Source organism: Chrysochloris asiatica, unplaced genomic scaffold (assembly GCF_000296735.1).
Source record: "Chrysochloris asiatica unplaced genomic scaffold, ChrAsi1.0 scaffold00169, whole genome shotgun sequence".
In the NCBI taxonomy this organism is placed as follows: domain Eukaryota; kingdom Metazoa; phylum Chordata; class Mammalia; order Afrosoricida; family Chrysochloridae; genus Chrysochloris; species Chrysochloris asiatica.
Window position 1 is genome coordinate 1,341,118 of NW_006408687.1, and position 25,271 is coordinate 1,366,388.

General features: G+C 37.2%; 1 protein-coding gene across 1 annotated transcript in view; it reads right to left on the reverse strand.

Annotated features, from left to right (window-relative positions):
* RASSF6 (Ras association (RalGDS/AF-6) domain family member 6) overlaps positions 1–25,271 on the reverse strand; it is a 110,022-nt gene that overhangs the window by 56,826 nt on the left and 27,925 nt on the right. Inside the window, exon 3 of the mRNA XM_006871589.1 lies at positions 14,888–14,986. Within this exon, the coding sequence (XP_006871651.1) occupies positions 14,888–14,986 (99 nt within the window). The remainder of the gene's footprint in view (positions 1–14,887; positions 14,987–25,271) is intronic.

Sequence of the window (25,271 nt, forward strand, 5' to 3'; positions counted from 1 at the left end):
GAACTGACTCAATGCTACTTAACAACAATATATATATGTAATATATATGCATATACATGTATAAAATTTATCTTAAGTCAGTTAAAAAATAAACACAAGTGTACCATATAACACCTGTCATAATAGGAGAAGAGATGCAGGTTGGTAGTAAAATAACACCGTTTGTGTACAAATAGCTATGAGATTTTGTGATTGTTGAAGATAATTATTTTGCCTTCCAGTTTCATGCTCCTAGTTCCCTTGTTAAAAAAGCCCTGGTGTCGCAGTGAGTTAGGTGCTAAGCTTCTAATTGAAAGGTGAGCCGTTCAAATCTACCAACTGCTTCTCAGAAGGAAGATGAGACTTTCTACTCCTGTAAAAATTTAGTCTTGGAAACCATAGATAAAGACACGATGAGAGTGGGCTTGGTTTTGGTTTTGGCTCCCTTGGGAAGGAGAAAAAAAAAAATACAACTATCCATTCTCTCAATGAATTTCTTTTATTCATAGGCCTTTCTGCCTCCTGGACCCTGGAGTTGTTCCTAGAGACTCTGAAGTACAGCAGATGGTCAGGATCCTCAGGGCCATCAATGTGAAGGTGACCTGGAGACAAGAACCTTTCCTGTCACTGGTGCTTGACTTATATGTAATGCTGCCATGGCTTTGACCACTGATTTTCCTTATATTGGTTTTTGTTGTTAGTTGCTGCCAAGTTTACTCTGACTCACGGTGACTCCATGTGGGCAGAGTAGGACTACTCCATAGGATTTTCAAGGCTGTGATCTTTCAGAAGCAGACCTGCTCTGGGTAGGTTTGAATCACCAACCTTTTGGCTAGTAGGAAAGCATTTAATTGTTGTTTCCAACTAGAAAACTTGACTATCCATGTATTTTATATATATATGGAGCTCTTATAATGTAGTGGTTATAAACTGGGCTGCTACCTCAAGGTTAGTGGTTGGAAACTACCAGCAGTTCCATAGGAGAAAGATGAGGCTATCTGCTCACGTAAAGATTTACAGCCTCGGAAACCCTATGCAATGTTGTTGTGAGTTGGAAGCGACTCCATGGCACACCACATGTGTATATGTATAGATATATCTTTATATGTATATACATGCCTGGTAGTGTATTGGTTACGGGTCGGGCTCCTGTGGTATACACATACACATGTTAAACAACCTTATTTCTTTTATAGGCTTGCTTTATGCTCCTCAATGTAAAGAAAACAAAAATCATCACCACTAGACCAATTAATCACACCAAGATAAATGGAGAAAAGATTGAAGTTGTCAAAGACTTCATTTTGCTTGGATCAACCATCAACACTCATGGGAACAGTAGTCAAGAAATCAAACGGCATAGTACATTAAACGAATCTTTGTGTAAGACCTCTTTAAAGTATTCAAGGGCAAAGATGACAGTTTGAGGACTAAGATGCACCTGACCCAAGCCATGGTACTTTCAATAACTTCATATGCATTTGAAAGTTGGACTGTGAATAAAGAAGTCCATAGAAAAATTGATGCATTTGACTTATGGTGTTGAAGGAAAATATTGAAAGTACCATGGACTTCCAAAGAACAAACCAATCTGTGTTGGAAGAAGTACTGCCAGAGTGCACCTTAGAAGTCAGGATGGCCAGATTCATCTCTCATATTGTGGACTTATTATGAAAAGGAACTAGTCCCTGGAGAAGGACATCATACTTGGTAAAGTGAAGGGTCAGTGAAAAAGAGGCAGATCTCCAATGAGATTCATTGGCACAGTGGAAGCAGCAATAGTCTCAATTGTAGCAACGATTGTGAAGTTGATGCAGGACCACACAGTGTTTTGTTCTGTTGTGCACAAGGTCACTATGAATCAGAGCCAACTCGATGGCACCTAACAACAACACAGCAACAACAACAGCAATGTTTAGAGTATAAATACTACTTTGCTAAAAGCCTTTCAGTAAAATCTTATTGCTCTTGCTTTTGTTGTTGTTATGTGCCATAGAGTCAGTTCTGACTCATAATGACCTTGTATATGATTTCCAAGAAACGACCGGTGAATTTGAACCATGGACCTTGTAGTTCAAACCGACCTTGAGGTCCCGTGTTTATCTTATGGAGCCCTGCCAGGACTCCCTTCTTATTGCCCTTGGGGTTTAAATAAATCCAAATCCTTATTATGGCAAATGAAGCCTTTCTTGGTCTCTCCTTTGCCTTCCTTGTTAGCCTCCTTCCAAGGGATACTTAACCCTGTATCCTGCACCTCAGCCACACTGGGCATCTCTCTCTTGTCTGGGACTGTTCTCTCTCTGGCCACAAACACTTCAGATGGGCTCCTTGGTTTAGAAACGCTCTCCCGTCCATTTCCCTTAAACTTGGTAATGCCCACCACTTTCAGATCACAGCACAAACACGACTTCTAGGGAGACACCTTCCTGGAAGCCTTGTTTATGCTAGGTTTTTATTGTTTTACAGAACTGGGCTCCTTTCCTTAGAACACTTCACTACAGTTTTCCATTAGTATTTCAGACCTATTCTCAAATTGAGACCCCCCTGGATCTATGTTATCAGCACCACCTGGGAACTTTTAGATATGCAACTAATCAGACCCTCACCCCAAACCTAGTGAACCCAAAACTCTGTAGATGGGACCCAGCAGTCATTCAGGTGATTCTTTTGTATCAAACTTTTGATCTGTATTTTCAGACCATAAACTAGGACACTTGTCTGGTTTGGCTCAACATTATAAGCCCAGCTTCTAGTATAATATCTGATTACATGTACTTAATAATTATTTGTCAGGGGGTTCAAATATATGAAATTGAATCGTGATCTATTCATAGGACAAAAACAAATCAAAACAAAAATATCTCATCAGGGGAGCTAACATAGGCAGATATTTGAATAAGTGTAATATATTGCTGAAGTCTTTGAATTTGGGCTTTATCAGAAATGTTTCATGGAACTTGCACAGACAGATGGTTTTATTGTTTGTGTTTTAATTTTTATCCAGATGCATTAATAAACGTGGATAATTAGATTAGATAAAATGGTTATATTTTATTGGGAGTAATAAACAAGTGAATCAGAGTAATCTCCTCAATGACTGTTGACAATATATGCTTATTAAAGAACATCTTATAGAAAAATAACCTCATGAATGACTTTATTCACGTGTCTGGACATGACAATTTTTAGCTTCTTGTGACATAGAATGTGCTATCTATTTTTTGTAATTACAGTTACAAAAAGTAATCCTCACATAGAAATCATTTTCTAGTTTTAGAGGAGATGGTTTTTTGCCTCTGGTTTACTTGGAATCCTGATTCCTTATAAAAATATATCAGAATGGACTCCCATTCCCTTTATTAAAGACAGAAATGGTCTTCAGGAGACTGGTGGCCTCTCTGCAGGGTGCACTGGGGCAGACAGTGTTTGCTCCTATCCCTTTGTCAAGAAAAGAATGGGGAACCTGGACAAACAACCTGGACAAACACTGCCTCTGGCTGTACCAGCTAGGTAGGGATCAGTCTCTGGAACACTGACTCTTTGTGTTGAATTTGTGCTTAGAGGTGCAGAAGGCTACGTACCTTTGTTTCATTAAAGGGTACTAATAAATAGGTTTGTACAAAGAAACTCTTTTGAATAATGCACGTTCTGCTAACATTTATTATATCATGCTAACTAAACTTATTTACTAATAACAGAAATATACATGTTTTGAGGGCAGTTGCTAGGAGAGTTGCAGCCTGCAAGGGTTGGCATTGAGTTCTTAAGTAGGAGAAAAAGTCTAACAAGCTCTGAGAGTGAAAGCTAAAGTGTATTTAAAAATGACTCATGAAACTTTTTTTATTTTGTTTTTGGTATGCAGAGGTGGCATTTATTCACCACTAACACACCCTGATTACAGCCTAGGGCCTGACTAAAAGCACATTGAAAACAACCATACAGAGAAAGTCATTTTGCATCCAAATCACTTGGAATATTAGTCCTGTGAACCAGAGAGCAATGAAGGCTCCAGGGAATGTAACAACAATGAACACTTAGTCATCTGGGCATGAAGCTAATTTACATCAATACCCTTTGTCCAGGGAAGTTTCTACACTCAGAGAACTCTCTCTCAGTAGGAAAATATAAATGGCATATTGCCTACTCTACTATTAATATTTGAACTTCATTTTATTGATCATATGTATGTCCTAGATTTGCTAAAAACAAAATTTTGTGTAAGCAGATTCTTTTGCTGTTGTTATGTGAAGTTGAGTCAGTTCTGCCTCATAGTGACTCTTTATTAGGGTTTGGAAGGAGTGACTGGTGAGTTTGAACCGCCAACCTAGTGGTAAGCAGTCCAGTGCGGATGCTACAATGTTACGTCAGGTCTCCTATTTACCTATTGATATCCAATATTTTCCATGTATTTCTAAGCAAGAGTTGGTAATTTCTGTCTTACTCACTAGAATAATGCTTACTACAGAGGATAACAGGATAATTACTTGTTAAGTGAATAAATGATGCCACAAGTGGTTAATGCATTTGGCTTTTAATTAAAGAGTTTGTGGTTCGATTTTACCTGGAGGCACCTTGGAAAAAAGACCTGGTGATCTACTTCTGAAAAATTAGTCATTGCAAACTCTATGAGCACTGTTCCACTCTGCCCACATCAGGTGACATGAGATTGTTGACAAGAATCAGGGGCAATTGGCTTACATGGGATGTTTGCCAGATTCATGGTATAAGGGAAAGTCAAAAAGTATTGCTACAACATCATAGAAATCTTTATTAAATAAAAATATCAAAATGTGACAGCATTATTTCTTGGCATATCCTCTATATATATCTATTTATTTCTGAAAGGTTTGTTTCCATCTCTCTAACCCTTGTGTGATGCTGTAGGATAAGCACTGGGTTTTTAACCAAAAGGTTGGTGGTTCAAATCCACCAGTCACTCCTTAGAAACCCTATGCAGTGTCGCTATGAGTCAGACTCAACTTGATGGCACATAACAAAACAAACCTTCCCCCAAAGAATTCTGTGCTCTTCAATTTACATAACATCAAAATGGTAGTTTGGGCGTCTTGGAGGGATTGAAATCCTGCTCCTCTGAAAGGTTCTTTGAGTTTTGGGAATAAAAGGAAGTCTAAAGGGGGGCAAGATCCAGGCTGTACATATAGATGGGTTATGGTTCCCCAAGGCTATTTTTGCAGGACAATCCATTATACCCTTGAAGAATGAACAGGTGCATTGATGTGATGGAAAGATATTCTTCAGTGCAAACTTCCTTCCTGGTCTTTTTCTTACCAATCAAAGTTTTCAATTTTCTGAAAATGTCTTTATAATAAGCACCCGTTGGTCATCCTACATTCTGTGTCCTTTGATAAAACCTATAAAGATTACTCCTTTGGAACCCCCCAAAATAGTTGTCATAACTTTCTGAGCTGATCTCCCTGCCTTGAATTTAACTGGCTCAGCAGAACCCCTTGGGATGATTGGAACTTTTTTTTTTTTTTTGAAAGGCACCCTAATGATAGTAAGACAGTATATTACTGAGAGAGTTTGCCTGTAGCCATCCATTGATCACAGAGTTATGTTTAAACATGTTTGTTTGGAATATGCCTGTGCATACATGAGCATATAGCAAAACTTTTTGACTTAACCTCATATATTGGGTATCATAGTTCATCATTGATGTTTTTATTTCCGGGAATTGTTTTACAGATGGTTCAGAGACTTTGTCTCCTCTTCACCAAAATTGCTCTTCCTAAGTGATCCAAGATACAGGAATTTTGTTTATGTCAAGAAGTTTGGAGCGTTCAGAACTTCAATCCTTTACCTCTATAGATAATAGTTCTTAGACTTCAATATGTATCAAAATAACTTTATTAGTTGTGTGAGAGCACAAAGCTCAGAAGTAGGTGTTTCATGGCCCATATTTTGAGAAATGCTATATTCAAGTCTATAATATGCTATAATATTTTGCTTTACAATCTGGGGCTCCAATCAATGCATACACAACAGAGTCTAAACAGGGTTCTTGGCTATAGAAGAGAAACTGAAATTTCTCAATTCTTACAGAATAGTCTTTGCACTAGTCTATATTCTTTTTGAAGTTCAATGGAAATACGATACAATACAAGGAATCTCAGACCCTTCTGTGGAATACCTTCTCAAAAAAAAATGTTTAAAGGTTTCATTGTGATACATTTTATTACAGGTACATAATAAAATGGGAATGCATTAAGGTTCTAAAACTTTGTTATTTTTGCTCTTTTTATATCCCTAATATAGCATTGTGGGTTAATGTGCCAGACTGCAAAGCAATTTGAACTGCAAGGACAGTGGTTCAAACTCACTAGCTGCTCCTTGGAAACCCTACACAGGGTCACTATGGGTTGAAATCAACTCGACGGCATTCAACAACAACAACAACAACGTGGTGCTATAAGATAAGCACTGGACAGCAAACTACAAAACCTGCCATTCAAACCCGTCAGTTGCTCCTCGGAACTCCCATACAGGGTCACTAAGAGTCGGAATTAACTCAATGGCATCTGATGACAATAATCACTACAAGGTGTGTATAAAAAAAAATGTTTTCAGAATTAAAGGTATTATTATACATTACTGACTTTCAGGTTATTTTGTAGAAAAAAATTACTAATCAATTCTGCCTGAGGACAAGGACAGTGCTTTTAAAATGAATCATTTTTACATTACTTTAGTTATTTTGCTCAAGTTGAAGTATCATCTGTTCTTAGTAAATATTTTTCAAATTGATTTCTTTTTAAATTTGTCCTTAGTGATAATATTTGTGGAATCAAAGATTGTATGTGTTATATTTTTCTAATAATTTTCATAAGTATTAAAATAAAAAAAATGAACATCTATGTTTCATATAAATTCATCTCCTGTACCAAAGTTATCCAGGTATGTTAAGGCATGAGGACATGAGGATGAAGAAGATGCTTGTGGCTTACCCTCAAAAGTTTATGTTCCACCAGACAAGAGCATGAACCATGAAAGATTGACCAGGAGGCCTTAAGTTGTTAGTGGAAGATTAAACGTAACAAACATTGTAGAAAGCTAATTTGTAGCAATTGCATTAAATTTATTTGCATATTTTATTCAGTATTTCCATTTCTGAGAACTAGTCATGTGTTCAAAAAATTGAAGTCACTTGAAGATCAAAATTAAGGGAATGTTATATTATGACATTTCTATATGAGTATATCATTGAATGTTATAACCAGTCATTAACACCATCTTATTTTTTAGTGGTATAGACTTTTGTAATTAATATCAGATGTGTAAAGCAAGATTCAACATGAACTCAACTATGTAAAATAGAATTCTTACAATTTAGGAAATATGCTAAATTAAACAATGTCTTTTTTCTGAATCATGGGATTTTGGGTTATTTTTCTTCTCTCAATCTACAAATTTTTATACTTTCTTAGTTTTCTACGAAGAACAGAATGCATTTACTTTTACAATTAGGACAGTAATAGTCTTTAAAAATTATAAAAATAATTAATAAGGACTAACTAAAATCTTACTGAAGCTTATGGAAAATTTCATGAGAAAAATGAGAGACTGAAACTAGGACACTAAAAGTTTACAAAGGAAACAAGAGGAGTTTGTGACTTCCAGTGTATGGAATCAAGGTCTATTTCAGGAAAAGCCAAGACTACAATTACATAGATGAATAAAAGAAGAGAATACAATGATCCAGGACGAGTAGTTTCCATGGATTAATCTTGGCTACAAATGAGATGGACATGAATCAATTTAGAACTGAACCAGTAGTTCTATGAAAATGAAAGATGAAGCTGCTATAAATAAACTGAGAACTCAAGGAACATTTGGAACCCAGAGAATAAAGAGAAACATATGCATACAAATGACCTAGATTAGGAACAGTAGGAATATCCCAAATAGCAGAAGCCCACATGGGTTAGTGAGGGTGCAAAGCTTTTTTCAGACATTTATTTTGAGGTTGTGTCAGGGGAGAGAGGTCCTCGTTTATGGAGATGCCAGTGATTGAAACTAGGAGAATGACTATGGATTCCCATTAGGGACACTTGGTGTCTATTTAGAGTATAGTCTAATCTGATCATAAAGGTAAGGTCTAAAGAAATGAGAGAGAAAGAGCCTTGCTTCCTCAGGAACTGGGAACATGGAACTTCTTGGTCACAGCTAAAGTAGATTAAGGGAAAATTATTGTGACCTCAAACTGAGAGGAGGGTTCAACAAGTAGTTTAGCAGTGTGCTGGCAGAGTGAGGTTTGGAATCATGATTTCCTGAGCGGAACTGAGTAAGGTTGAGTTGAGTAAGAAGAAAATATAGACATAAGTTTGTGGTTTCTTCTCTTATGCTGTGTACTGTCTCTTACCTGACCTTCATTCTTAGTGTGGTGACTTTGTTTCCCTGGCTAATTAAACTTATGGTGCCTAGAAGGAACATACGCAGAAAACAAACATTGGTATAGACCTAGGGCTATCATCTCTGAGGACATCTCCCTTTTGTAATTTTCTTTGAAAGAAGGCAAAAGTGAGAGGACCTTCTCCTTGGGGATGTTCTAGGCTATTTTCCTGTTCTTCAGCTTGTATCACCCTATTGGGATCCTCTAGACCTTTTAATCCCACTCCTCATCTGTCAGATTGTCATAATGTAGTGGCTTGCATATGTCTGTGATGCTGTAAGCTATGCTGCCAGTATTTTAAATACCAGAAGAGCCACCCATGGACAGGTTTCAGCTGAGTTTTCAGGCTAAGGCAACTAGGAAGAAGGAGAGGCAGACCACTTCTGAATGTTTAGCTACTGAGCACTTAATGAATAGCAGCCAATTTCAATATTGAATATTGAAATATTATGATATAGTACAAGAATATTGTCTGATATAGTACCAGAAGATGAAACCCTCAGGTTGGAAGGCACTCAAAATACAACTGGGGAAGAGCTGCCTCCTAAAAGTCTAGTTGACAATCATGACATGAATGGAGTAAAGCTTGCAGGATCTTCATTTGCTCATGGGGCACAAATCAAAATGAGGAGAAACAGCTGCAAATATCCCTTAATAATTGCAATATGGAATTATGAAGTAGGACTCTAAATAAATTAGAAGTTGTCAAAAATGAAATGGAATGCATAATGATCAATATCCTAGACATAAGTGAGCTGAAAAGGACTGGTATTGGCCATTTTGAATCTGACAGTCCACATGGTTTACTATGCCAGGAATGACAAATTAAAGAGAAATGGTGTCATATCTCTTATCAAAAAGAATATTTCAAGATCTATCCTGAAGTATAATGCTTTCTGTGATAAGATAATATTCATAAGACAGACTGGTTAACATCAGTATTATTCAAATTTACACACCAACCACTAAAGCCAGTGATGATGAAATTGAAGAATCCTACTAACTTCTTCAGTCTGAAATCAATCAAACATGCAACCATGATGTATTGATAATTACTGGTGACTAGAATGCAAAGGTTGGAAACAAAGAGGAAGGCTCAATAATCAGAAAGTATGACCTTGGTGACAGAAAGGATTCTGAGATTGCATAACAGAAAGTAGCAAAACCAATGGCTTATTAATTGCAAATACCTTTTTTAACAACATAAAAGATGACTATACACACATGGGCCCCACTATATGGAAGACACAGAAATCAAATTGACTACATCTATGGAAAGAGATGGTGAAAAAGCTCTGTATCATCAGCCAAACAAGGCCAGAGGCAAACTGTGAATATATCATCCATTGCTCATATGAAAATTCAGGTTGAACCTGAAAAAAATTAAGAGAGGCAAAATATGACCTTATACATATCCCACCTAAATATAGACAGCATCTCAAGAACAGATTTGATGAATTAGACATTAATGACAGAAGACCAGAAGAGTTGTATGATGACATCAAGAATATCATACAGGGAGAAAGCAAAAGGTCATTAAGAAGACAAGAAAGAAAGAAAACACCAAAAAGTATTTCAGAAGAGACTTTGAAACTTGCTCTTGAGCTTCAGAAGCAAATGGAAGAAATGAGGAGACAAAAAAGCTGAACAGAAAATTTCAGACGAGGTTGAAAGAGACAAAGTCAACAAGTATCATAGCGAAATGTGAAAAGATCTGGAGATGGAAAAGCAAAAGGTAAAAACATGCTCAGCATTTCTCAAGCTAAAGACTGAAGAACAAATTCAAACCTCACCTTGTAATATGGAAGGATTCTATAGGAAAAATATTGAAAAAATGCAGAAAGTATCAAAGGCAGATGGCAGGAATACACAGAGTCATGTTACTGAAAAAAAAAAAGGTCAATATTCAACCATTTCAAGTAGTAGAATATGATCCAGACACAATGGCACTGAAAGAAACAATTCAATATGTACTGATAGCATTGGCAAAGAACAAGTTTCCATCAATTGATGGAATGCTAATTGAAAATTTTCAACAAACTGATGCAGCACTGGAGGCACTCACTCATCTATACCAAGAAATTTGGCCAACGGATTGGAAGAGATCCATATTTGTGCCCATTCAGAAGACAGGTGACCCAACAAAAAGAGGAAATCATCAGACAGTATCATTAATACCACATGCAAGTAAAACTTTGCTTACGTTAATTAAAAAACAGCTCCAACAGCACATTGGCAGGGAACTGCCAAAGTGTCAAGCTTGAATGAGGAATATCATTGTGACATCAGATGGATCATGGCTGAAAGCAGAAATTACCAGAAAGAGGTTTACTTTGCTTTATTTATTACACAAAAGTTTTCAGTTGTGGATTATGACAAGCCATGCGCAACATTGAGGAAAATATGTATTCTAGAACATTTAATTGTGTTTATAAGGAAGCTGTATGTAGATCAAGAGGCAGTCATTCAAACAGAAAAAGGGGACACTGAATGGTTTACAATCAGGAAAGGTGTGTGTCAGGGTTGTATTCTTAATCAATCTGTATACTGAATAAATAATCTGAGAAAACTGGATTATATGAAGATGAATGTGGCATAAGGACTCTAGGAAGATTCATTAACAACCTGTGATATGAATATCATAACACTTTGCTTGCTGAAAGCAAAGAGAATTTAAAATACTTACTGATGAAAAATTAAAGACAACAATCTTCAGTATGGGTTGCACCTCAGTGTAAAGACAACAAAAACCTTCACCACTGGACAAATAAATAGTATCATGATAAATGGAGAAAAGATTTAAGTTGTCACAGACTTCATTTTGCTTGGAACCACTATTAACACTCATGGAAACAAGCAGCAGTCAAGAAATGAAAGGATGTACAAAACCTTTTATAATATTCAAGCACAAAGATGTCAGTTTGAGGACTAAGATGTGCCTGACCCAAGCCATGGTATTTTCAATATGTGTCAAAGTTGGATAGTGAGTCATGAAGACCATAGAAGAACTGATGCATTTGAGTTATGATGTTGGAGAAGAATATTTAAAGTACTATGGACTACCAGAGAAACAAACAAATCTGTGTTGAAAGAAGTACAGTGATAACGCTCCTTAGAAGCCATGATCGTGAGATTCGTCTCTCAGACTTTGGACATATTATCAGCAGTGGCAGTCCCTGGAGAAGGACATTTGTTGTTTTGTTGTTGTTAAGTGCCATCTAGTTGGTTCGGACTCATAGCAACTCTGTATAGGATTTCCGAGGAGTGAATGATGAGTTTGAACTACAAACCTTGTGATTCAAACCGACTTTGTGGCCAAGTGCTTATCCTACAGCACCAGACCAGGACTCAATGCTTGGTAAAGTGGAAGTTCAACAAAAAAAAAGGAAGACTCCTGATGAGATGGACTGGTGCAGTGGCAGCAGCAAAGGCCTCAAGTGTGACGATTGTGAGGTTGGCACAAGACCAGGCAGTGTTTTGTTCTGTTGTGCTTATAAGGTCACCATGAACGGGAGCCATTCAAGGGCACCTAAGAACAGTAGAACTTTTATCAAAACTCCTCCTATCTACTTAATCATTTACCTTGAACTACATTTGCTTCACTCAGTTCCTTTTTCCTTCTCAGATTATCATCTTTCTTGTCCTTTCAACAATACCTCTACTGTTTTTAGGTCCATCTCTTACCCTTTTCTAGTATCTTTCTGTCCCTTTAAACTTTTTTCTTATGTGGTTATCTTCCATGTCTTTCATATTAATCATATTGTCTCAATATTTTAAAAATAACTTTTCTCTTTCATTTCAGTTTCCTATATCCTCTGTCCATCAAGTTCCCCTTCTTGTGTCTTTATGTATACTTTTGTTACCTTGACACTCCAAAGTGGTAACTTCCTTGTATAGCTTTTCCACTAGATAATTTTTTTCTCTGTCCCTGTACAGCCTCCAGATTTACTGTGCCCACATATCACTTGATATATGCTTCCTTGTCTTCCTGTTTCTACATTTTTTCTACATCATCCCACTCTGCTAACCATGGGCTTCTAATCTTTTGTATTAGAAGACATACTGTCTTAGTGATCTTTTACAATATTGTGGTTTTAGATGTTATTTTTAATGATAATTATGATATCTACATTTTCAGAGTAAACCTTTCTACTGAACTTCAACTGATAATTTGACACTTCAGCCTGGATGTTTAATAGTCATCTCAACTTTGACATGTGCAAGAATGAACTTTCAGACTTCAATCCCAAATCTGCTACTCTTGTCATTTTTATAATATCAGTAAATGTTAACTCCATTTTTCCTGTTACTTAGAATAACAGCTTAGTAACCATCCTTGATTATATTCTTTCTCTTACACCCCATAAATTCTTCAGGACATCCTCTTGCCTATACCTTCAAAATACATCCAAATTGAACTATTTCTTTCCAACTTCATACTGCCATCTTGGTCCAAGCCACAATCATCTTTTCCTAAATGGCTTCACTGCTTCCTTTCTTGTCCCTCTAGTCTTACTACAGAAGCCAGAGTGTTTTGTCATTGCTGTTAGGTGCTGCCAAGTCAGTTCCTACTCATAACAACCCTATGCACTATAGAACAAAACACTGTTCCGTTGTGTGTCTTCCTCACAATTGTGATGATTGAGCCCATTGTGGCTGTCACTATATCAATACATTTCATTGTGGATTTTCCTCTTTCTTGTTGATTCTCCACTTTTTCAAGTATGATGTCCTTCTAGACAACATGATCAAAGCATAAGAGATGAAATATCACCATCTTTGTTTTCTAAGAAGCATTCTGGCTGTACTCCTTCCAAGATAGATTTGTTTGTTCTAGTAGTCCATGGTACTTTCACTATCCTTCACCAACACCATAATTCAAATGCATCAATTCTTCTACAGTCTTCCTTATTCATTGTCCAACTCTCACATGCACATGAGGCAATTGAAAATACCATGGCTTGACTTCTTAATAAAATGTTAAGTCAGATGCTATCACTCATATTTTCAAGACCCTTCAATGAATGCATATCTTATTTGGTAGGAAAGATAAAATCTTATAATATCCTACATGATCATACATGTTCTGACTCATTATGTCTCTGATATCACCGTCTAATAGCCTTCTCACTGTACTTCCCCCTCACAGGCCCTATAGACCCTTATGAGCATGTTCAGCCCAGTATCTTCTCTCCAGCTCTCACACCGCCTTCAAGTTTTTATACCAGTGCTACCTCCTCATTAATGTCTTTTTGGTTAACTATATAAAATTGTAAACTTTTCCACTCCCAGCAATTATTACTCCCATTTCTTACTTTATTTTTATATTTTGTACCTCATCCTTTAATAGTACATATATTTATTCAGTTATCTTACTAAATCTCTCTGAGAATGTAAAATCAAGGGTTTTGTTACATTCCTTGCTGAATGCTTGGGGTCCAGTAAAATACCTATTTCCAGTGAGCAGTCAGTAAGTGCTTGATAAATTAATACATAAATTTTCTATCTTTTACTTCATACCTTCTTCTCACCTATTATGGTGGTGGTGGTGGTGGTGGTGTGCTGTGGAGTCAGTTCCAACTTGTAGTGATCCTATATAAGGTTTACTAGGATGTAAATCTTTATGGGAGCAGAAAGCCTCATCTTTCTCCTATGGAACAGCTGGTAGTCTCGAACTGCTGACCTTGAGGATAGCAGCCCGATTCGTAACCACTACGATATCAGAACTCCCTCTCACCTATTATATAGCTCATGCTTATCCTCCATCTGTTGTTTCAATTCCATCTTTGATGTCATTTGTTCTATCTGATTTCCTATTGTCAAATTCTGTACCAATTATGTCCATTTTCTTATGCCATTTATTTGGCTTCTTTTCCCACTTCTTGTAAGACTTGGGTCATTTCCAGTGTCACCTTGCTTTTCACTGTTTTGTTGTTCCCTTTCTCAGCAGCTACTATAGATTAAGTGGGTTTAGTTCTCATCTTTACTCAGAATAACTTACAACTTCCTTTTCTCTAATTCTCAAACCAACATAAGATGTTATTTGCTGTGTATAAGAAAACAGCTGTGGACGTTAGCCATAAGTTACATAACCTAATACTACGAGGAAACAAGTAGAAATAGAGTCCTGAGAAACAAGGAAGGAAGAGGTTAGACCAGGATAGTCAGTTTTTTCGTTCCTGGGATATTTTGTTCTTTGGATATTCCACTTCTGAGGAGCCTTAAATCATCCACTTAACACTACTGTGGGAATTGTGCCAACTATTAAAAAGAAATTTACATTTAAATTAGAGTAAACCACTATTTATAGACTATTGTGATTATTCCAAGAGTAGATATGGTTTAGCAGTATTTAGGAGCATATTTATCCAACTTCCTCAATATCTAAACTTATCATTTATATTTTTGGTATTATAGATCATGTTTAGAAAACTTTGAGTGGTATAATCCACAAATGACTGGTGAGTAGGATGACATACTATAGAGATGTGTGGTTACCTGGTAATGAATGTCCTCTCATTGATGAAGATCCAAGAAGAGGACTGGTGAGCCATCATAGTTTTCTTCCTCTCCTTTTTGAGATCATCTGAAGATGCCCTACAACAGAATAATATTGGTGATTTGTTCCTGTGATGCGTCAATAAATCAGCTCTGACTTAAATTGGTAATTTTGCTGTATCTGTGTTATGTAACCAGCACTCATCTGTCAGTTTGCCATACTGTGATAGTTTGTATGTTACTGTGATGCTGAAAGCTACAACACCGATATTTTAAATACCAGCAGGTTCACCCATGGTAGACAGGTTTCCGCTGAGCTTCCAGACTAAGACTCAGTAGGAAGGAGAAGTAGACTAATTTTTTGTTGCTGTTGTTAAATTCTGTCAAGTTTGAATTAACCACTGAAAACCTTATGAATAGTAGTATAATGCTGTCAGATTCCATTAGAATATTGGTTATTGAAATATAATGAAGGCACCAGAACATTGTCAGATATAGTGCCGGATGATGAGCTCCTCAGGTTGGAAGGTACTTAAAATTTGACTGGGGAAGAGCTATCTAATCAAAGTAGAGATGACTGTGATGGGAATGGAGTAAAGCTGCTGGAACCTTCATTTTCTGATGGGGCATAATTCAAAATGAGGATAAACAGCTATAAGCATCCACTAGTAGTCAGAATGCAAACTGTACAAAGAATGAATCTAGGAAAATTTAAAGTTGTCACAAATGAAATGGAATGCATAAAGATCAATATTGTAGGCTTTAATGAGCTGAAAAGCAAAGGTATTTGCCACATTGTATCTGACAATCACATGGATTACTATGCCAGGAATGACAAATTGAAAAAGAACGGCATCACATTCATCATCAAAAAGAAAATTTCAAAATCTATCATGAAGTTTAATGCTATCTGTGAAAGGATAATATCCATATGCCTATAAAGATGACCAATGAATACCAGTATTACTCAAATTTATGCATCTACCACTAAAGCCAGTGATGAAGAAATAGAAGAATTTTAACAACATCTTCAGTCTGAAATTGATCAGACATGCAATCAAGATATATTTCTAATCATTACTGATTGGAATATAAAAGTTTGAAACAGAGAGGAAGGTTCAGTACTTGGAAAATGTGGCCTTGGTGATAGAAAAGATGCTGGCGGTAGCATGATAGAATTTTATAAGATCAATGTCTTTTTTCCACCACTCAGCTGTCAGTTTGTCATACTGTGGTGGCTTGTATGATGCTGTGATTCTGGAAGCTATGCCACTGCTTTTTAAAATATCAGCAGGATCATGCATGGTGGCCAGGTTTCAGTTGAGTTTCCAGACTAAGACAGATGAGGAAGAAGGAAAAACAGACTATTTCTGAATACTTAATCACTTAAAAACTGTCAGATAACACCAGAATATTGAATACTGAAACATGATAAAGAGTGCCAATATATTGTCAGATATAGTGCCAGATGATGAGCTTCGCAGGTTTGAAGACACTCAAAATATGACTGGGGACGAGATGCCTCCTAAAAGTAGAGACGACCATGACAACACAAATGTAGTAAAGCTTTCAGGACCTTCATTTGCTGATAGAGTACAACTGAAAATGAAGAGATACATTGTAAACATCCATTAAAAATCAGAACATGGAATATATAAAATAGGAGTCTAGGATAATTGGAAGTTATAAAAAATGAAATGGAATTCATAAACATCGATATCCTAAGCATTAGCAATCTGAAATGGACTTGTATTGGCCAGTTTGAATCTGATCATCACACGGTTTACTATGCCAGGAATGACAAATTGAAAAGATGTGGTGTCATATTCATCATCAAAAAGAACATTTCGAGTTCAATCTTGAAGTACAATGCTGATTGTGACAGGATGCTATTCATATGCCTACAAGGAAGACAAATTACTACAACTATTATTCAAATTATGCACCAACCATAAAGCCAATGATGATGAAATTGAAGAATTCTATCAATTTCTTCAGTCTGAAATTGATCAAATATGCAATCAAGATGTATTAATAATTACTGGAGATTAGGATGCAAAGGTTGGAAACAAAGAGGAAGGATCATTTATTAGAAAATATGGCCTTGATGATAAAAACAATGCTGGAGATTGCATGATAGGAATTTGAAACACCAATGACTTCTTCATTGCAAACGCTTTTTAAAAATAACATATAAGACAACTATATACATGGACCTCATCACATGGAAGGCATAGAAATCAGATTGACTACAGCATCTGATGAGTCAAAACAAGGCCAGGGGCAGACTGTGGAACAGACCATCAATTCCTCATATGCAAGTTCAGGCTGAAACCTAAGAAAACTAAACCAAGTCCATGAGACCCAAAATATGACCTTGAATATATCTCACCTGAATTAAAAGTTCATCTGAAGAACAGATTTGATTTATTAGACACCAATGAACAAAGGTCATAAGAGTTGTGGGATGGCATCAAGAATATCATACATCTGTAAAGAGAGATGAGAAATATGGCATATAAGGAGAGAAATATTGATGGTTAAGAAATATGAGGGAACTTCAAAAACTTCATGGAAAGATTCTAGTATTTTTAAATTCCATTTTCCATGAACTTTTAAATACCCTTATGTATACCTTGACATATAATTTTCTCCTTGAGAATCAGCTTGGCAGATTGGCAATTGTGGGATAGACAAATGGATATAGAGATACAGATAGATGAAAATAGAGAGGGGGTGGGGACAGTATTTTTAATAAAGTACACTACATACCACAGTGCTGGCACATAATAAATGTTAATAAAAAGAAATCCGGGATCAAAGTTGTGCTGATAGCCAATTTATGGTTGACAGCTGTGTTAGCTAAGTTCCTGGTGAGAGTGTATGTGATATGTCTGAATTTGAAAATAACATCTGTTGTAATGAACCTCATTTCTGAATCTTTTAGTATTTGATTTGGAATACAGTCTGAGGATTCTTTCAGTTGTCAATTTCATCCACAGTTCTGATGTCACCAAGTTTTAGTAATTTCAATGTTATATTCCATGTCTCCATAAATGCACAAATGTGTTTGGGGTGTTTGCAGCTGCTATTTCCTGGTACAGGATTGATTTTTACTGAAAAACATTAAAGTTAAAAGAGAAACCATGTAAAATTCTGCCTGGTTGGAATGACATATCTGAGGTCTTGATTTTATATTTTATAGTAGAATTTAGAGAAATTTATGGGGGGGGGACCCCCAATGTGTTGATGCTATTATATTTTATAATAAAATTTCCAGATACGTTTTTTAAAAAGTCAGTTTTAAACTTTTGTTTAATTTGCAATTCAGTGTTACTTTTCCCAAGAGGATACTAGATTTTCAAAGGATGTTAGGATCAGCAACAAGAAAAACAAAGCACTTTGCAATCATAGAAATTTTTTGGCAACATGGAAATACAACACAGTTAAGTACAGAAAAAAAATCTAGGACATTGTTTGGAGGTATGCAGAAAGAGGAAAAAAATGTATTATGTAAATTGAAAAACTATAGGCAAAGAAGTATTGGCCAATATGGCAAGTCTATTTTGTAGTACTTCAACAGTGATTTATCTTTTTTTAGGATTTTGTGCAATGGGAAAGTATTCCTTCTATTGTAGCAACTCAACACAAATGGGCTGAATCTTACTCCAGTCAGACAAACATAATTTCAAGTTTCAGGGGAACTAAAATCAAATCCTAATGTGGTGTTAAAGGATAAGTACTGGACTATTAATCACAAGGTTATAGTTTAAACCCACCAGGCACTCATGAGAAACCCTATACAGGGTTGCTGTAAGTCAGAATCAACTCAACGGCACTTAATAAAAACAAAATCAAGTTCTAACTTGAATAACAGATTACATGTTGAGGTCATATTTTTTAAGTTCCTTCAGGCTCTGGAAACTGCAGTCAGACATGAATAACCTCTTCCTTTATGTTTTCATGGAAGCAACCTCAGGATGTGATAAGAGATTTAAAATATAATATTTTCTAGTCATTCAATTTTACAGAAATTTAATAAGATAATTCTAAAATGGCCCTGCACATATACAAAACCAACAGCCTACATTACTTTCAATGGAAAGAAACAGAAAGCCTTCCCTCTGCGAACAGGAACCAGACAAGGATGCCCTTTGTTACCACTCCTATTCAATATTGTGCTGGAAGTCTTAGCAAGAGCTATACGGCAAGACAGGGAAATTAAAGGCACCCAAATTGGCAAAGAGGAAGTAAAACTCTCTTTATTTGCAGATGATATGATCCGATACATAGAAAACCCCAAAAGACTCAGTAAAAAAGCTACTAGACCTCATTAGAAGATTCAGCAAAGTGGCAGGGTATAAGATCAACATACAAAAATCAGTTGGATTCCTCTATAGTAACAATGACAGCGCTGAAAAGGACATTAGGAAAGCAGTACCATTTACAATAGCTGCCAAAAGGATGAAATGTCTAGGAATAAATGTAACCAGAGAAACAAACGACCTATACAAAGAAAACTAAAAAACACTACTACAAGAAACCAAAAATGATTTACAAAAATGAAAGAATATACCATACTCCTGGATCGGAAGACTTAACATTGTGAAAATGTCAATACTGCCCAAAGCAATATACATCTATAATGCAATCTCAATCCAGATTCCATCTTCAAAGAGATGGAAAAAACAATTACAAACTTTATATGGAAAGGAAAGAGACCCAAAATAAGCAAAGTACTGCTCAAGAAGAAGAATAAAGTTGGAAGTCTCTCACTCCCTGCTTTCAAATTTTACTACACAGCTACAGTGGTCAAAACAGCTTGGTACAATGAAAGTTGCATAGATCAATGGAACAGAATCGAGAATCCAGAAATTAACCCATCCACATGCAGCCAACTGATTTTCTACAAAGGACCTAAGAATTTTGCATGGGAGGAGATGGTCTCTTCAACAGATGGTGCTGGCAGAAGTGGAAAGCAATATGCAAAAGATTGAAACAAGACCTTTACCTCATGCTATGTACATGGATTAAAGACCTAAATGTGAATCCCAGAATTATAAAGGTCATCAGTGAAAATGAGGGACAAATGTGAGGGCTCTAAATACAAGGCACACACAGACTACCAAACATTTTGAAAACCACACAAACAAAAGTAGACTAAATAGATGATTGGGACATACTAAAAATTAAAAACTTATGTGCATTAAAAGACTTCACCAAAAGAGTAAAAACGGAACTCACAGAATGGGAAAAATCTTTTGGACATGCAATGACACATCAGACAAGGACTCATTTCTAAAATATATAGGAAACTACAACACCACTACAAGAAAAAGACAAGTAACCCAGTTATAAAATAGGTACAGGACAGTAACAGACACTTCACCAAGGAGGAGACCCAGGCAGCCAACAAACAAATGAAGAAATGTTCACAATCATTAGCCATTAGAGAGATGCAAATCAAAACAAAAATGAGGTATCAACTCACACCAACAATAACAGCAAAGATAAAAAAAGTAGAGGACAATAAATGCTGCTGAGGATGTGGGGAGACTGGGACCCTCCTACAATGCTGGTAGGATTGCAAAATGGTCCAACCACTCTGGAAAACAATATGGCATTTCCTCAGAAAGTTGGAAATAGAAATATCTTATGATCTAGCGATTCCTCTACTTGGTACATATCCATAAGAAATACAATCCATTACCCGAATAGATATATGCACACCAATGTTCATAGGCAGCACTATTTACAAAAAGATGGAGACAGCCTAAGTGCCCATCAATGGAAGAATGGGTAAACAAACTTTGGTACATACACACAATGGAATATTATTGTACTAACATATAAGACAACTTGAAGAATAACAGAGCTGCAAACCACCACATAACATGGATGAGCCTTGAGGGCATTATGCTGAATGAAATTTGTCAGTCACAAAAGGAGAAATTCTGCATAGGATCATTATTATAAAAGATAAAGAAAAGGTACCCACACTAAAAGGGGAAAAAAAATTCTTTGTTGGTTACCAGGTTGTATGGGGTGGGGTGAGGGGAGGGAGGGGAAGGTGGAGCACAGGGTAGGGAATAGTCACAGGATAGTTTGGGTGCTGAGGGGAGATAAGACACAATAAGGGGTAGGGGAATGAAGAACAAGGCAGATGGGAGAACAGTTAGACGGGTTTGCATGGGCTAAGTGGGACAGAGATAAATAATGATGTATGTACAACTTGTAACAACAGGGCTCTGGGATAAAGTGTTTGAGGCATGGTTTTAATGGGTAAAAAAGGGAAAATAATGTTAAGATACTTGACTCTCTCTCTTTTTTTTAAATGTTTTATTGTGAATTATGTGATAGTTTACATGGGAGAACATTAGCTTTACATTAATCCTATCTTGTATCGTTTCATTGCCATGGTTACAATCCCCTCCATGCATCATAAACAAACCAAAGTGTATACCCTGCAAGCCTGTTCCCTGGTCGTCAGCACACAGTCCCTCTCCCTCTCTGAGTCTAGAGTCTCCAGCCACTCCATCTCTCCACGTCATCATCTCTGCCTCCATCTTTGGTGTCACTGTTTCTCTAGGTAGGGTCCTGCACTACGCTCTTCTCCCTTGATGGTTCCAGGGACATCCACTCCTGGACTGCAAAGTCAACCACTCCCCTCTGGTTGCTACAAAATGTCTATCTTTACATTTCCAACCCTCACAGTCAGTCCTGATAGCAATTATTCACTATTGTACCACAAGGGTCCTATCCCCATCTCCTTTCATCAGCCCTATCCAGACAGATTGGATAATATTCAGTGGAGATTCTACCTTCCTCCACGCTTTCTGGATCTAGGCTCCCTCTTGAAAGCTTGTAAACCAGTCACTTCTTTTTTTAATTTTCTTTTATTTTTAAAAAAATGTTTTATTGTGAATTGTGCGATAGTCTACATGGGAGAACATTAGCTTTACATTCATTCCATCATCTATCATTTCATTGGCATAGTTACCATCCAGTCCATGCATCCTCACCCAACCAAAGGGTGTACTCTGTAGCCTGCACCCTCCCCGCCCCACTGTCCTCAGCCCCTTTCCATCTTCTGATCCCGAGTCCCCAGCCACACCATAAGATGCTTGACTGTCTTTTGAATCGTGGTTTCTCTTCCCTACTATTGTAAAATAGACACTTGAGGGGGAGAGAAAGGAATAACCAGAAACATCACCATAGAAAACTTGTAAGTCCATCTTCACCCTATAACTGATTGGAATATCTAAAATGGGGCTAGAACTTGCCCAGTGAAGGAGGCTTCCTGCGGAACCTTTGCATTACATAACACCATAGGTGGAATCCTGATCCCCATCCAGAATTTTCTGAGGTGGGAAATGTCCACTTGAAATGACAAACAGACCAGCCTAGAGTAGCTAGAAAAACAGAAGATACTTCTTGAAAGAAAGACTTGCAGGAAAAATTAAAAAAAACAATAATGGTACTCTGATTGACTACTACAAAAACAAGCAAGTTGTTCGCCTGGGAGCCATCAAGGCAAGCTGTTGGGTCCCCTCAGGGCAAACCCCCTTCCAAGACTGAGACTCAAAGAAAATACATGAGCAGGCATGTGGGCTTGCTGGTGACCACGTTGGTCTACTGATAAGGGGAAGTGGGGGAAAACCAGGAATGAAGTTGTGAGCTAAGTCAGACCACGTTCAATAGATGCCTGTAAGCCTTGGTTGAGACCTGGCTGGCCAGCAATATGGTGAGATCTGGTGACTCCTGGACCCAGAGACAGGGACGTGGCCATGGAGGACTAGAGCAGAGAATGCAGTGTCCAGCTCATATGAAGTGAGGGGAGATGCCCACTTGACCTGGTATCAATGGCTGCATGATCAAAATTCCACTAGAAGAAGAAAGAAGAGGAAAAAAAGAGTAAGCAGCTACAATTTGATTAACTTGATCTATACTTATGGATGTAGTAGCTCAAAAGAGGAAACAAATCTTTACAGCAAGGATCAATCTCATCCCCTTAGCACACAGCATTGACAGGGATGAGCAACTTTGGGCAACCCAAAATGGGGGAGCTTCAAAGGCAAGAAGTGACTGGCTTACAAGCTTTCAAGAGGGAGCTTATTTCCAGAGGGTTCAGGGGAAGGCAGAATCTCCACTGAATGGTTTCCAGTCTGTCTGGACAGTGTTGATGAAAGGAGATGAGGATAAGACCCTTGTGATTCAATAGTGAATAATTGTTATTAGGAATTACTGTGAGGGTCAGAAATGTAAAGGTAGATGTTTTGTAACAAAAGGAGGGGAGTGTTTGATTTTTCAGGCCCCTGGGACCATTAAGTGAGAAGAGCGAAGTGCGGGACCCTATCCAGAGAAGCAGTGATGCCAAAAATGGAGGCAAAGATAAGGACGTGGAGATATGGAGTGGTTGGGATCTCTAGATTCAGCGATGGATAGGGGCTGTGTGCTGATGGCTGGGTGGCAGGCTTGTGGGGTGTACCCTTTGGTTGTTTGATGATGCATGGAGAGGATTGTAATCCTTGGAATGAAATGAAATATGATAGGATGAATGTAAAGCTGATGTTCTTCCATGTAAACTATCACTCAATTTAAAATAAAAACTTAAAAAAATAATAAAATGGCTCTAGCAATACATAACCAGAAATTTAGTGGGATTCAGAAGAGGACACAGAAAAAGGAATAACATTGCTTATGTCAGATGGATCTTGACTGAAAGCAGAGAGCACAGAAACATCTTTACTTGTGCTTTATTGACTATGCTAAGTCTTTCAACTGTGTGGACCATGACAAGCTATGGATAACAATGTGAAGAACACTTAATTATGCTCATAAGAAAACTGTACATAGACCAAGAGACATTTATTCAAACAGAACAAGAAGATACTGAATGAATATAAATAAGGAAAGGTGGGGACTAGCGTTGTAGTCTTTCAACATACTTATTCAATCTGTGTGCTGAAAAAATAATTTAAGAAGCTGGATTATTTGAAGAGGAATGTGGTGTTAGGACTTGACTCAAGAAAGACTCATTAACAGCCTGTGATATACAGACGATGCAGATGTTTGCTGAAAGCAAAGAGGACTTAAAATACTAATGAAGATCAAAGACCACAGTGTTCAGTGTGGATTGCACTTCAATATAAAGAAAATAAAGATACTCACAGCTGGACCAATAAATAACATCAAAATAAATGTAGAAAAAATTGCAGTTATCAAAGACTTCACTTTGCTTGGATCTACTATCAACACTCATGGAAGCAGCAGTCAAGAAATTAAATTATGTCTTTCATTAGGTAAATCTGTAGCACAAGAACTCTTTAAAGTGTTCAAGTGTAGAGATGTCAGTTTGGGAAGTAAGATGTGCCTGACCTAAATCATGATATTTTCAATGGCCTCATGTGCACATGAAAGTTGAACAGTGAATAAAGGAGACCATAGAAGAACTGAAACATTTGTGCTATGGTGTCAGAGGGGAATATTGAAAATACCATGGACTTCCAAAAGGACAAATAAATGTGTGTTGGAAGAAGTACAGCCAGATTGTTCCTCAGTAGCCAGGATGTCAAGACTTTGTCTCTCATGCTTTGGACATGTTATCAGGAGGGACCAGTCCCTGGAGAAGCACATAATGCTTGGTAAAGTGGAGGGTCAGCGAAAAATAATATCTCCAAGAAATGGATTCGTAAAATGGCAGTAACCCTGAGCTCAAGTGTAACAACAACTGTGAGGATGGTACAGGACTGAGCAGTGTTTTTTTTCTGTTGTGCATAGGGTTACTATGGGTTGGTGCCAACTTGATGGCACTTGACAACAACAGAAAAATTTTATTTGTGTGTGATATTAATGATATTGTTAGATATCTTCTGAGTTGTTATGGATTACCTTTCTTTGGAATGGGCACAAAAATGGATCTCTTCCCATCAGTTGGCCAGGTAGATGCGTTCCACATTTCTTGGCATAGATGAAACAGCACTTCAAGCATTGTATCCATTTGTTGAAACATTTCTATCAGTACTCCATGAATACAATATGGGTGACCCTTGTGGTATTTGAAATGCCTGTTTGGGAGGTTTATTGCTGTGTTGTCCAGTTGGTTCAGACTCATAATGACCTGTGCACAACAGAATGAAACTCTGCCCAGTTCTGCACAATCGGATAGGATTTCTGAGGCTGTAAATCTTTACAACCACCACTTCTCTGTCAGTTTGTTATACTGTGGTGGCTTGTGCATTGTTGTGATGCAGGAAACTATGCCAGTAGTATTTTGAACACCAGCAGGGTCACCCATGTTGTTCTGGTTTCGGCAGAGCTTCCAGACAAAGACAGACTAGGACAGAGGGCCTGACTTTCTTTCTTTCTACTTTTTTTTTTTTTT